The following is a 15,000-nucleotide window of genomic DNA, read 5'->3' as shown; positions in this document are numbered from 1 at the left end:
ATCTACAATATTTGGGTATGCAGAGTGTTTTTCACACAGAAACTTTGTGGTGAAAGAGTTAAAGTTGTTTTGGTAGTTAGAGGGCTAGAGAAACTTTGTGGTGAAAGAGTTAAGTTGTCTTGGTAGTTAGAGGACTAGAGAAACTACGTGGTGAAAGAGTTAAGTTGTCTTGGTAGTCAGAGGGCTAGAGAAACTACGTGGTGAAAGAGTTAAGTTGTCTTGGTAGTTAGAGGACTAGAGAAACTACGTGGTGAAAGAGTTAAGTTGTCTTGGTAGTCAGAGGGCTAGAGAAACTACGTGGTGAAAGAGTTAAGTTGTCTTGGTAGTCAGAGGGCTAAAGAAACTACGTGGTGAAAGAGTTAAGTTGTTTTGGTAGTCAGAGGGCTAGAGAAACTACGTGGTGAAAGAGTTAAGTTGTCTTGGTAGTTACAGGGCTAGAGAAACTACGTGGTGAAAGAGTTAAAGTTGTCTTGGTAGTCAGAGGGCTAGAGAAACTTTGTGGTGAAAGAGTTATGTTGTCTTGGTAGTTAGAGGGCTAGAGAAACTATGTGGTGAAAGAGTTGAGTTGTCTTGGTAGTTAGAGGGCTAGAGAAACTACTTGGTGAAAGATTTAAGTTGTCTTGGTAGTTAGAGGGCTAGAGAAACTACTTGGTGAAAGAATTAAGTTGTCTTGGTAGTCAGAGGGCTAGAGAAACTATGGACGGAAAGAGGGAATGGCTGTTTTGGAAAAGGGGGGTAGGTTGTAAGGTCAGACTTGAAAGAGCTGAGTGCATGGATTTGATGAGGCGAATGAGGGAGATTGTTCAAAAGCAAATACACTGTTAGGTTGTAAGGTCAGACTTGAAAGAACTGAGTGCATGGATTTGATGAGGCGAATGAGGGAGATTGTTCAAAACCAAATACACTGTTATATAACTTGTCCAGAAACGGAGGAGGGAGGAGCAGTGGCTGTGCCTGAGAACTGGGGACACAGAAACACAGCAGGTCTGATGAAGCTGACTGTAAAGAGTGAGACCGATGGGGCGTAGAGGTGTCCAGAGGCAGTCGCATGGATAAAATGGGGCAGATTTTGTCTATGCATTTGTCACAGAGTGCTGATCACTAATGATGTGTTAATACTGACTGGCTGAAAGTGATGGTATATTATTTCATTCATGTGTGTGTGCGTGTGTGTGTGTGTGTGCGTGCGCGTGTGTGCGTGTATGTGCATGTGTGTGTGTGTGTGTGTGTACGCTTGTGCACTTGCAGTGACCTATGCAAAGAAGGAAAAGCCAAGGCTGTTGACGTCAACGAAATGTACCTGGGGTTTATTCTTCAGATGGTTCAGATTGGCCCTCTCTCCAGCCACACAGAATACATCAAAATGCTGATGAGCGACAGCGATGTGGAGTTTGAAGAGTTCTTCCAGGTTTGTGCTTCATGTCATGGGCTGATGTTGTATGATGTCTTTATGAACGTCTCCTTGATTCCTCAGTTCAGTTCAGTTTAAATTGAAAAAAAATCTCTCAAAACTCAGTTTTTCCATTCTGCCTGCATCATCATTGATGATATAATGGACTTCTTGAACTTCTGTTGGCTGTGTTCGCTGGTGTGTTTGTGAATGCACACATTCATATGTGCGTGATATGTCTTACTTGAATTTTAATGCTTTTTGAAAAATACTTTAGATTTTTATATTAAATGCCACAAGCCCCCTGTCATGAAAGTGTTAGCCTGTGTGTGCATTACTATTATGATGATGATTGTTATCATTACTAATTCTAATGATAATAATGATAATGTAATGATACAGTTATTATTCTTATTCATTTATTTATTTTAATCCATTCATTTGTTAGTTTTTTGCCTTTAGAAAATGAAAAAAATGAAAAAAGACTCCTTTGTTTAAAACCCCACGACTGCCAAGGCCACAGTATACATGATCAAAGTGATGTCACTGACAAAGTCATCAAAATAAGGGAAATAACTCTGGCAGGCTGAAACTTCACACATTTTATCTAGAGTGTTATATCTTCAGATAGTTCGCCGTTCGTTTTTGGCTGATTGTTTTGGATATTGATTTATGATTTGAAACACCATGGACTTTCTTCTGTCCTTTTCCTGGCAGTTTTTTTTCATCATTTTTCATTCATTCATGGCCTGGCTTCGCTGACGAAGATCTAGGAAGGGCGTTGTCCACGTCTGATGCAGGCACGCTCATGGCTGACAAGGCCAATGCGGGAAAAGCAGAGTCGGCCACAGCGGTTGCAAGGGAAAGTCTGGTCTGGGTTCGCGGCTGCAGCGTCGTGGTTCTTCCTCCTTCTGCGTTTGTCCTCAAGGCTGGCCCTGCGGTTGTTTTCGAAGGAGGAGACAGCTTGGTGGATGGTGCGTCGCCAGGTCTCTCGATCAGCGGCTGCTGTGGACCACTGGCGATGGTCAATGTGACAGGCACCGAGAGCTTTCTTCAAGGAGTCTTTGTATCTCTTCTTGGGTGCTCCTCTGTCACGGTGGCCAGTGGACAGTTCGCCATACAGCGCGATCTTGGGCAGGCGGTGGTCTTCCATCCTGGACACGTGCCCTGCCCAACGTAGCTGGGTCTTTAGCAGTACTGCCTCGATGCTGATAGTCTTTGCCTGCTCCAGGACCTCGACATTTGTGATGTAGTCACTCCAGTGGATGCTGAGGATGGTGCGAAGGCAGCGCTGGTGGAAGCGATCAAGCAGTCGTATGTGGTGCCGGTAGGTGACCCAGGTTTCGGAGCCATACAACAGGGTGGGCAGTACAACAGCTCTGTACACGCTGATCTTTGTGTCTTTCTTCAGGTGTTTGTTGTTCCACACTCTCTTGTACAGCCTGCCGAATGCGCTGTTTGCCTTTGCAAGTCTGTTGTCGATCTCCTTGTCGATCTTGGCGTCAGACGAGATGGTGCAGCCTAGGTAGCTGAACTGGTGGACCGACTTCAGCTCTGTCTCACCGATGTTGATGTGAGGAGCGTGGAATTCTTCCCGTGGGGCAGGCTGGTGGAGAACTTCCGTCTTTTTCAGACTGACTTCTAGGCCGAAGAGCTGCGCAGCCTCTGCGAAGCAGGACGTTATACGCTGCAGGGCCGCTTCTGTATGGGCGACGAGGGCAGCATCGTCGGCAAACAGAAGCTCTCTGATGAGTTGCTCCAGTGTCTTGGTGTGGGCCTGTAGCCGCCTCAGGTTGAATAGGCTGCCATCAGTGCGGTATCTGATGAAGATACCGTCGTCGTCGCCAAGATCTTCAGTGGCCTGTTGGAGCATCATGCTGAAGAAGATCGTGAAGAGGGTCGGCGCGAGGACACAACCTTGTTTCACTCCATTTCCAATTGGGAAGGGCTCCGAAAGGTCGTTGCTGTGTCTGACCTGTCCACGCTGTTCCTCATGTAGTTGGATGACCATGCTGAGGAATTTTGGGGGGCATCCTAGACGTTTCATGATCTCCCACAGACCTTTTCTGCTCACGGTGTCGAAAGCTTTCGTGAGATCGACGAATGTCGCATACAGTCCTTTGTTCTGTTCCCGACATTTTTCTTGTAGCTGTCTGAGAGCGAAGACCATGTCAGTGGTGCCTCTGTTGGCTCTAAAGCCACACTGACTCTCTGGGAGATGTTCTTCGGCGATAGTAGGCACCAGCCGATTTAGGAGGACTCTGGCGAGGATCTTGCCTGCGATGGAGAGCAGAGTTATCCCCCTGTAGTTGGAGCAGTCCGACTTTTCTCCCTTGTTTTTATACAGGGTGATGATGACTGCGTCACGGAGGTCCTGTGGTAGTTTGCCTTGCTCCCAGCAGCAGACAAAGAGGTTGTGGAGTTTGGAGTGTAGTGCTGGGCCTCCATTCTTCCACGCCTCCGGCGGAATTCCGTCAACCCCTGCTGCCTTGCCACATTTCAGCTGTTCAATGGCCTTGACAGTCTCTTCTAGGGTTGGTAGCTCGTCCAGTTGTAATTTCACTGGCTGTTGTGGGATGCGGAGAATTGCCGAGTCTTGAACCGTGCGGTTGGCGCTGAAGAGGGCCTGGAAGTGTTCCGACCACCTGTTCAGGATCGACATCTTGTCTGTGAAGAGCGCCTGGCCGTCTGCGCTGCGCAAAGGACTCTGGACCTGGTATGAGGGACCGTACACCGCCTTCAAGGCTTCGTATAAGCCCCGGTAGTCACCAGTGTCTGCACAAAGCTGGGCCCTCTCTGCCAGGTTGGTCCACCACCCATTTTGAATCTCACGAAGCTTGCGCTGGAGGTTGCTGCATATGAGCCGGAAGGTTGCTTTCTTCACCGGACAAGACGGTTGTGCAAGGTGAGCCTGGTGGGCTGATCTCTTCTTCGCCAGCAATTCTTGGATCTCCTGGTTGTTTTCGTCAAACCAGTCCTTGTTCTTTTTCGACGAGAACCCTAGGACTTCTTCAGAGGACTGCAGGATGGCTGATTTCAGCTGTGCCCATAGTGATTCTGGAGAGGGGTCTGTGGGGCAACTGGGGTCTTCAAGTTTGTCCTGAAGCTTCGCCTGGAATTCAGCTTTCACTTCAGCTGACTGAAAGTTGCCGACCTGAAATTTCTTCCTAGGAGCTCCTCCTTTCTTTGGTTTGGGCTTGAAGTGGAGCCTGAGCTTGCTGCGGACGAGGCGGTGGTCAGTATGACACTCCGCGCTGGGCATCACTCGGGTGTGTAGGACGTCTCGTACGTCTCTCTGGCGCATCAAGATGTAATCAATGAGGTGCCAATGTTTGGACCGAGGACGCATCCACGTTGTCTTCAGGCTGTCCTTCTGCTGGAAAATGGTGTTGGTGATGGTAAACTGCTGCTCTGCACAGAACTCGAGAAGAAGGTGCCCATTGTCGTTGCAATTACCAACGCCATGCTTGCCAAGGACTCCTTTCCAGGCTTCTGAATCTTGGCCAACTCTGGCATTGAAGTCGCCAAGGATGATGACCTTGTCGTCAGCAGGGGTGTTCTGAACGAGGTTGCGCAGATCAGTGTAAAACTTGACCTTTTCTGTGGGGTCCGCTTGGAGGGTTGGAGCGTACACGCTGAACAGAGTGGCATGCTGTTTGTTCCGTAGTGGGAGGCGCATGGACATAATTCGGTCTGAGTGTCCTGTTGGCAGGTTTTCAAGCTTGGAGGCAATGGTGTTCCTGACCATAAAGCCTACGCCATAAAGGCGTCTCTCGGTCTCTGGCTTGCCTGACCAGTAGAGGGTGTACCCAGCGCCGTGTTCCTGGAGGCTGCCTTCCCCTGCAAAGCGGACTTCGCTGACGGCAGCAATGTCAATGTTCAGTCTCTGAAGTTTGTGTGCGACTAGAGCGGAACGCCTTTCTGGGTGGTTGCTGTCTGCAGAGTCACGCATGGTTCGGATGTTCCAGCATGCTACCTTTAGTCCTTTTGCACCTAATTGTGAGGCAGGTGCCGGCCTTTTCTTCTCTATTGTTGTTCGACCGCGTTTGGAGATGCCCGTTGACCGCGGTTAGCCAACTGGGGGGTATGGAGATGAGCATTTGTTTGGACCACAGAGTTTGTAAAAAGGGAATGTTTTTGAAATGCAGTGATCTAAATGTTAGTTTTTCTTACCATGTTTCTCTGGGATTGGATGCCTATGCAATTTCGGGTGTCCTTTGTGTTGGAGAAGGCTAAACATTGATTACAGTATGAAACATGACACAGGATAACGTTTCTATTTTCATAATCTATTACACCTATCTCCATACTGCATGGAGAAAGGAAGGTGCAGTTGGCTTAGGACTTGACATCATTTTGAGTAAACTTAAAATGAATTATGGTGCAGCAGCAGTGTGGTTGGAATGATGGATTTTCACCCTGAAGGTGTGGAGTTCAAATCTGGCTGTGGCACTGGAGTAGGTTAATTCTTTCACAACCAAATTTCTGTTTGAAACAACCCTCCCCAGTGCCAAATATTTTGGGGGGCATTTCTATGGAATTGACAGTAGGTGTCTTAAAGACTTGCAGCTCATAAAATATTAAGTATTATCAATTTTGAATTTAATGTGTGGTTAGATCATTTGTTATTCAAATCACTGAAATCATTATTTGTGAACTTCAGCTGCAACAAAAAAAGAAAAAAAAAGAAAAAAAAAAAAAAAGACATACAGAAAAGAAATACAAACCTGTCAGTGACAAACAAGTGCCACTTGCAAGCCCACAGTCACCCACTCAGAATCAGTTGTTTGAATTTTTACACTGTGTTGTTCAGATGAATCATCTACAATACTTTAATCTGGCCCTTCTCTGTCACACTCATTAAATATCATCTGCAGCAACCCCAGAACACTGTCCGCCCAAACTCTGACCGGTCATGAAGATGTCGTCGTGAAAAGACTTGACACACTCAGTCACACAATTTTGTTCATGTCAAAACACACAGTGGAACTCGGTCAGAGGGGGAAAGTTTGTCAATTTTGTATTGCACAGGAAAGATGGTTGCAGCTGTTTATGCTGTGTTACAATGTGAAAAACGGTTTGTTTAGCATGACCCCTTAGTGTTCTCTCTCTTCTTCTTCTTCTTCTTCTTCTGCGTTCACTCGTATGCACACGAGTGGGCGTTTACGTGTATGACCGTTTTTACCCTGCCATGTAGGCAGCCATACTCCGTTTTCGGTGGTGTGCATGCTGGGTATGTTCTTGTTTCCATAACCCACCAAATGCTGACATGGATTACAGGATCTTTAACGTGCGTATTTGATCTTCTGCTTGCATATACACACGAAGGGGGTTCAGGCACTAGCAGGTCTGTACATATGTTGACCTTGGAGATCGTAAAAATCTCTACCCTTTACCCACTAGGCGCCGTCACCGTGATTCGAACCCGGGACCCTCAGATTGACAGTCCAACGCTTTAACCACTCGGCTATTGCGCCCGTCAGTGTTCTCTCAAGTCGCCAATGGTGGTGAACTGTCTGGTCAGCTATGGCAGTGAAAGAGTTAAGAGGGTGGACATTTTTGTGGACATTTTTGTGATATCTCCCAGGTCAATATTGTGCAGAGCAGCTACTACCTTAAATTCCTTTGTGTGTATACACATACAAAAAGATCAAATATGCATGTCAGAGATCCTCTGATCCATGTCAATGTTCAGTGGGTTATGGATAAAGGAACAAACCCAGTATGCATATGCCCAAGAGTATGACTGTCTGTATGGTGAGAAAAAACAACAACAACAACAACAACAAAAACCAGAAAAAAAGGGTTATTGTCTCTGTTTCCTGTTTTCAGAGTCTAAAGGGAGAGAGACTGAAGAAAATTGTACTTTCTCTCAAGAAAGATTATAAGCCGGATCCAGGCATGGAATGCAGTTCATACTTTTCGAATGACTTCGATCGATTCTGGACGTGTTTCGTGTCTGATGGACTGAGGTAAGTTTTTCTGCTGGTGTTAATTTTTGTGTCATACATGTGTAGAGATGTATCATTCATTGTAGTTAATGTAAACTTTTTTTTTTTTTTTGCACTGTGTTTACTTTCCTGATTGACCAGTATGAGTATTCTTCAGATAAAAATTAATTGTGTGATTTATCATGCTTTTTATTGGTATATATAGAATTGTATGTCTTGGAATGATTTTGAGCATTAATTATTTTTTTTCAGTATTTTATTTATTCAGTAGCTTTTTAGTTCATATTTACATTCTATGTGGTATTTAGCACGAGTGAGTGAATGTGCTTGTGCTATACCATTAGAATTATATGATGTGTGTGCGTGTTAATGTTAAATTTGTGTGGGTTTTTGAGCATGGGAAATAGCATGTGTGTGAATGTGTTTGTAGGGCGAGTGTGAGTGTGTGTGTGTGTGTGTGTGTGTGTGTGTTCTTTAATGTATTTTCATTAATGTAGGTGTGTATACAAGTGAAATTTGTGCGCATGTTTGTGTAGATATGGGCATGTGTGTGTGTGTGTGTGTGTGTGTGTGTGTGTGTGTGTGTGTGTGTGTGTGATCTTTAATGCATTTTCATCAATGTAGGTGTGTATGTGAGTAAAATCTGTGTTTGTAGTTGTGTACATTTATGTACATTTGTACACATGTTTGTGTGTGTGTGTGTGTGTGTGTGAGTGAGAGAGAGAGTGCATGTGTGTGTGTGTGTGTGTGTGTGTGTGTGTGTGTATGTGTGTGTGTGTGTGTGTGCGTGTGTATGCACATGCAGCGAGGAGCAGTTCCATGAGGCCCGCCTGGAGTTTATTCAGCTGTACACGTTCTTCAGCACGGCCTTTGTAGACAGGGACAGGGACACGTTCAAAACCATGCGCGATGCTGCCGACACCATCAATCGCAAGTTTGACCGCAACATCTTCAAGGTCAGTCTTGTTTGAAGGAGTGTCTGGGATATCAGTCTTTCTTTCTTTCTTTCTCTCTCTGTGTTATTTTGGGTTTGTTGTTGTTGTTGTTGTTACCCAAATCGCACAATGTTAAAAAACAACAACATATCTTTGCTTACTTTACATCCCTCATTAAAGAAAATTTAATTCAGTTTATTCTTACTGAATGTTTCTCTTTTATGTGATGGTTGAAATGGATGTAGTATCCAAAGGAATGGTGCACAGGTTATTTATTTTTCATTTCACTTGTGTTTGTAAAAGTAATATTCTTCTTGCCTGAATTGTTTCACTTTTGCATTGATGATTGATGTGTGCATAGTGATCAGAAGAGGTTGTGTCAGTAGCTCGTTTGTTTTTCATTTCACTTTTTGTTATTTGTTGATGAGTATTCGAATGAGCTGAAAGTGTTTTGAGTGCTTGAAGAGGACAAATTAATTCTTCCAACTTCCCCCCCCCCCCACCTCTCTGTTATCATGCATGCTATGGTATCTCCAAAATATGATTCCTGTTCACATCTCTTCACATTCGGCTCTGGCTGAACTGAATAAATTCCGTTCTGATTTTGTTCTATTCTATTCCGTTCTTTTCTGTCTTTTATTCTTCTCCCCCTCCGCCTCCCTCTCCCTCCCTCTGGAGAATCCATCTCATGATTTCCTTCATTTTCTTCCTGGTTTTTATTGTGAAAAGTTTTGTCTTTTTAACAAATTTTTTTTTTTTTTTTTTTTTTAATCCTAAAAACATTGTTTTGGAAATATTGTGAAAATTTTGTTTCTCCATGTTTTTTTTTTTTTTTTTTTTTTTCACTCTGTAGTTTCATGTTGAATGTGTTTGTTGTGTTGGTACCAGGAATTCTGTTGTCTTTTGTTGTAAACGGCTGCGCGAGAAACCAATTCCTTGTGCTTGTTATTCATCACGATTATGATCCTGAAGGCAAGCAACAGTGCTGCCGCTGAGGAACATGATTATGGTGTTGAATACATTGATAGTGCTGAACATGATGATGATGAACTTGACGATGATGATGATGAACTTGATGATGATATTCGAGGACAACAATGATGATGTTAATAAACATGATGAGGATGGTGAACACAGTAGTGATAATGATGAACATGATGGTGAAGACAGTGACTATGATGATGACCGACATGATGATGATGAGCACAACAATGATGGTGATGATGATGATGATGAACAAGACAATGACGATGATAATGATGAACATAATGATGAACATAACAACAGTGATGATGATGATGAACATAATGATGAACTTAGCAACGATGATGATAATGATGAATATGATGTTATGCATAACATTGATGATGATGATGACAATACGATGATGATGAGGATGATGATGATGATGAACACAACAACAATGATGATGATGAACGTGATGATGAACATGGTGATGGCTGTGAACACAAACAAGTCAACCACCATGAGGAGTATAAGGATGACGATGCTGATGATGATGGTTTTGAACACAACAATGATTCTGATGATGACGACAAACTTGATGATGAACATGTTGATGGTAATGAACATGGCAAACACCATGATGATGATGATGATGATGGTGAAGATGATGATGATGAAAATAACGATGAAGATGAACATGATGAACATGGCAAATGCCATGATGATGGTGATGATGATGATGATGAACATAACGATGAAGATGAACATGATGAACATGACAAACACCATGATGATGATGATGATGATGAAGAAGATGATCATAATGATGAAGATGAACATGATGAACATGACAAACACCATGATGATGATGATGAACATGATGAACATGACAAACACCATGATGATGATGATGATGATGATGATGATGATCATAATGATGAAGATGAACATGATGAACATGACAAACACCATGATGATGATGATGATGGTGGTGGTGGTGAACATAACGATGAAGATGAACATGACAAACACCATGATGATGATGAACATAACGATGAAGATGAACTTGATAAACATGACAAACACGATGATGATGATGATGATGATGATGATGATGATGATGAACACGAACATAACAATGAAGATGAACATGATGAACGTGACAAACACCATGATGATGATGGTGATGGTTTTGGTGGTGTTCATGGTAATGAACATGATGAACATGAAAAACACAATGATGAACATGATGATGACGACGATGAACATGAACATGATGATGATGATGATGATGATGATGATGATGATGATGAACACAACAATGATGATGATGATGACGATGACGAACATGACGATGAACATGGTGATGGGGATGGACGTGACACACTCCATGCTGCTGCTGATGATGACGACGATGATGATGTGTGTTATCAGGGCCAGCCCGTCTCCCTTCTTCAAGAACAGTGGGCGGTACTGAGCAAGCTGGTGTTGGCACCGGGCTTCCCACAGTCAGAGGACGTGGGCAAAGAGATAAAAGATGTCATGGAGGAACTGCTGAAAGTGGTCAGGTCTGTATTTGTGTGTGTGTGTGTGGAGGGGGGTGGGGTGGTGGTGTGTGTGTGGGGGGGGGGATGTGTGTGTGTGTGAGTGGTGTGTGTTGTGTGTGTGTGTGTGTGGTGTGTGTGTGTGTGTGTGTGTGTGTGTGTGCAAGAGGATGAATAGGGGAGCATGGACCCATGTTTTTGTGTGTGTGTGTATGTGTTCATACGTTACCATGTATGGCCTTGTGCATGCGTTCACATGTATATATGTATGTATGTGTGTGTATGCATGCAACTCTCACTATTCACAACATACGCACAAGTTTTAAAGTAACCGACCCAGCACGCAACCCTGATAATGATCGTTTTCACACCTTAACCCCCTTTTGCATTCACTCCGACCACAGGCAAACACTCAGAAAAGAGATTTCTCTGTGAGATATATGAACACAAGAGGGTTGATTAATAATCAAGCTCACCAATCCCCAACTACCCCCCCCCCCCCCCCCCCCCCCCCCACCCCTGTTATTCTCAATCAGCGAGGAGAAACTGCTTGGCTCGATGTACGAAGGCATCATGGACCTTGCTCTGGCGCTGACGGTGCAGAAGGCGGGCTGCCAGGGGACACACCGGCACTTTGAAGCCATGGGCTACTTCTTCAGAGACGTCGAGGAGAAGGACGTGAAGGTCAGAGAGTTTCCTTTAAATGATAATGACCTGCCGCTTGTTGTATTCCGTTCTTTTTTTTTCTTTTTCTTTTTTATTTATGTTTTTTTTTTTTTTTTTAAATGTTCACCTACACCTAGGAGGTTGTATGAAAATCACTTCATTCCTGTTTGTTTTGCCTAATGTATATATGTGCCAAGTTGTGTGGCTGATAGTACTACAACTACGACTACTACTACTACTGCTACTGCTACAATAACTACTACTACTACTACTACTGCTACTTATAATGATAATGATAATGATAATAATAATAATAATAAGAAGAAGAAGAAGAAGAATCATCATCATCATCATCATCATATCTTCTTCTTCTTTATTATTATGATTATTATAGTCATTTTCGCTATTATTGTTGTTGTCGTTGTTGGCGTCCATCTGTCTCGGGAGACAAAGGAACTGTGCGCCTAGTTCAGTCAAGTTTCTTCTTCTTCTTCTTTATTTTTTATGATTATTTTTATATTATTTCAAATTTTGTAAATATCACTATTATTATTATTATTATTATCATTGTTATTGTTATTATTTCCTTCTTAATTGAAAAGTAGTGATAGTTGTAATAGTATTGTTATCGATAGTAGTATAGATATTAGTACTATTGTTATTGTTAGAACTGTTATTGTATCATCAATTTGTTGTATTTGTTGTGGTGATGATCATGATCATTATCAAATCACGCAGTGTGTGTGTGGCAGGGCGACTCAAAGCTGTACGAAGGCCTGATGACCAAGTTTCTGCACTTCCTGAATCACGTGGATGACAAGGTGTACCTCACCTTGAAGTTTGTGCAGCCTGTCATGTATGAATGCTTGAACAACGCTATGGGCAAGTGAGTATGTGTGGGTTTGTGCTGTGTATGTGTCTTTGTTTGTTACATGTGTGTGTGTGTGTGTGTGTGTGTGTGTATGGGGGTGGAGGTGGGTGGGGGGTGGTGTTTACGCATGCCAAGATTTAAACACTCCACTGTTGGCCACCATTCTTTCTTTTTCTGGGGACCTTGAACTTCCTCTTTCGCTTTGTCAGGTGTCCGCACTCAGCTCTTTCAAGTCTGGCTTTAAAACTCACCTCTTCCCAAGATAGTCTCCCTTCCCTGCCTCTTCCTTGTCTTCAGTTTCTCCAGTTTTAGAGTTGCGTATGCGTGTGAATGACTGGTGACTGACTGACTCTGCACAAGATTTAGCGCTTTATGAATATTATTATTATTATTATTATTATTTGTATTTGTATTTCTTTTTATCACAACAGATTTCTCTGTGTGAAATTCGGGCTGCTCTCCCCAGGGAGAGCACGTCGCTACACTACAGCGCCACCCTTTTTTTCTGCGTGCAGTTTTATTTGTTTTTCCTATCAAAGTGGATTTTTCTACAGAATTTTGTCAGGAACAACCCTTTTGTTGCTGTGGGTTCTTTTTCGTGCGCTAAGTGCGTGCTGCACACGGGACCTCCATTTATCGTCCATCCGAATTACTAGCGTCCAGACCACCACTCAAGCTCTTGTGGAGGGGGAGAAAATATCGGCGGCTGAGCCGTGATTCGAACCAGCGTGCTCAGATTCTCTCGCTTCCTAGGCGGACGCGTTACCTCTAGGCCATCACTCCACTACTATTATTATTATTGTTGTTGTTATTATCATTGTGTGTGTGTGTGTGTGTGTGTGTGTGTGCTCATTCTTGAACGTTTTTTCACTGTGAGTGGTATTAGATGTTGGTTTTTTTTGTGTGTGTGTGGCATCATTTATTGTTCTGCCATTTGCTTATCCTCCACATCCTTTTTATAATTATAGTGCATTTATATACTGCTTTCAAACCTCTCAAACTGCTTTACAATAACTCATCAGACAGAAAGCACATGCACACACATACACACATACATGCATGCATGCATGCACGCACAGACACACACACACACACACACATAAACGCACACGCACATACGCACGCGCACACACACACACACACACACACACACACACACACACACACACACACACACACACACAAACGCACACGCACACACACACACACACACACACAGATAAAAAAAAACCCACACAAAAAACCACAATAAAACAAAAAGCAAGCAAGCAAACAAACAAAAAACGCTTAGAAGAAATAGACGTTGATCCATCAAATAAAGATAGGGAATCGAGTGCCTTTATTCAAGATAGTCTTCTATATTTGATAATAATCATGATCATCACCACAACAAATACAACTGATTGATGATACAATACTATTTCTAACAATAACAATAGCACTAATATCTATACTACTAATATCTATACTACTATCAATAACAATACTATTACAACTATCACTACTTCAAGTGGAAAGACGTTAAACTGAAGACAACAACAACAACAACAACAACAACAACAACAACACACACACACACACACACACACACACACACACAGAAAAAAAACACACACAAAAAAACAATAAAACAAAAAGCAAGCAAACAAAAGAAAACAAAACAAAAAAACGCTTAGAAGAAATAGACGTTGATCCATCAAATAAAGACAGGGAATCGAGTGCCTTTATTCTTTAGAGACTGCTTGAAAAAGGAAATTTCCTGCTCCGCCATTCACTCCTCCTCCCATCCACCCCCTTGCTAGCAAGCATTCTGTTCCCATGGTAACCAGGTCGGAGGGCCACGTGCGACTGTGGGTGGACATGATCAAGGCACTTCTTCAGCATCCCGTCCCTGAATGCCTGGGGACGGCCAGGAGGGCAATGAGGGAGAAAGACAGCATCATCAAGTGGAAGGTAAGGCTGACGGTAATCGTATATAATGACGATGATGATGATGATGATGATGGAGTGGAGTGATGGCCTAGAGGTAACGCGTCTGCCTAGGAAGCGAGAGAATCTGAGCACGCTGGTTCGAATCACGGCTCAGCCGCCGATATTTTCTCCCCCTCCACTAGACCTTAAGTGGTGGTCTGGACGCTAGTCATTCGGATGAGACGATAAACGGAGGTTCAGTGTGCAGGACGCACTTAGCGCACGTAAAAGAACCCACGGCAACAAAAGGGTTGTTCCTGGCAAAATTCTGTAGAAAAATCCACGTCAATAGGAAAAACAAATAAAACTGCACGCAGGAAAAATACAAAAAAAATGGGTGGCACTGTAGTATAGTGACGTGCTCTCCCTGGGGAGAGCAGCCCGAATTTCACACAGAGAAATCTGTTGTGATAAAAAGAAATACAAAAATACAAATACAAATCTATGATGATGATTATAATGATAATACCATCTGGGAGGAGCTTACATCACAGATCGACTGACATAAGCTTGCGTTTGGGCCACCTGCAAAGTGAGAGCTGCATGATCAGTGGTTTCTACATTACAATGGGAGGTCATTTACAGTTTTGTCTTTTGTGAAGGACTATGACTCTCAAACTAGGAGGCAAGATTGCACTGGCTCTTAGTGCTACAGCCTTGGGGGCTAGTCGGCCTTTGGAAACTATCCCAGTGCCGACTGTCCTAA

At 43.3% G+C, this 15,000-nt stretch overlaps 1 protein-coding gene across 1 annotated transcript in view; it reads left to right on the top strand.

Annotated features, from left to right (window-relative positions):
* Window positions 1–15,000, top strand: part of LOC143297198 (uncharacterized) — a 60,260-nt gene that overhangs the window by 2,647 nt on the left and 42,613 nt on the right. The window contains 7 exon segments of the mRNA XM_076609404.1: window positions 1,249–1,408; window positions 7,223–7,362; window positions 8,147–8,297; window positions 10,677–10,810; window positions 11,323–11,470; window positions 12,205–12,338; window positions 14,153–14,276. Of these exon segments, the coding sequence (XP_076465519.1) occupies window positions 1,249–1,408; window positions 7,223–7,362; window positions 8,147–8,297; window positions 10,677–10,810; window positions 11,323–11,470; window positions 12,205–12,338; window positions 14,153–14,276 (991 nt within the window).

Source organism: Babylonia areolata, chromosome 22 (genome assembly GCF_041734735.1).
Source record: "Babylonia areolata isolate BAREFJ2019XMU chromosome 22, ASM4173473v1, whole genome shotgun sequence".
Taxonomy (NCBI): domain Eukaryota; kingdom Metazoa; phylum Mollusca; class Gastropoda; order Neogastropoda; family Buccinidae; genus Babylonia; species Babylonia areolata.
The sequence above is the reverse complement of the archived record's forward strand: the minus strand, read 5'-3'. Positions and strand labels throughout refer to the sequence as shown.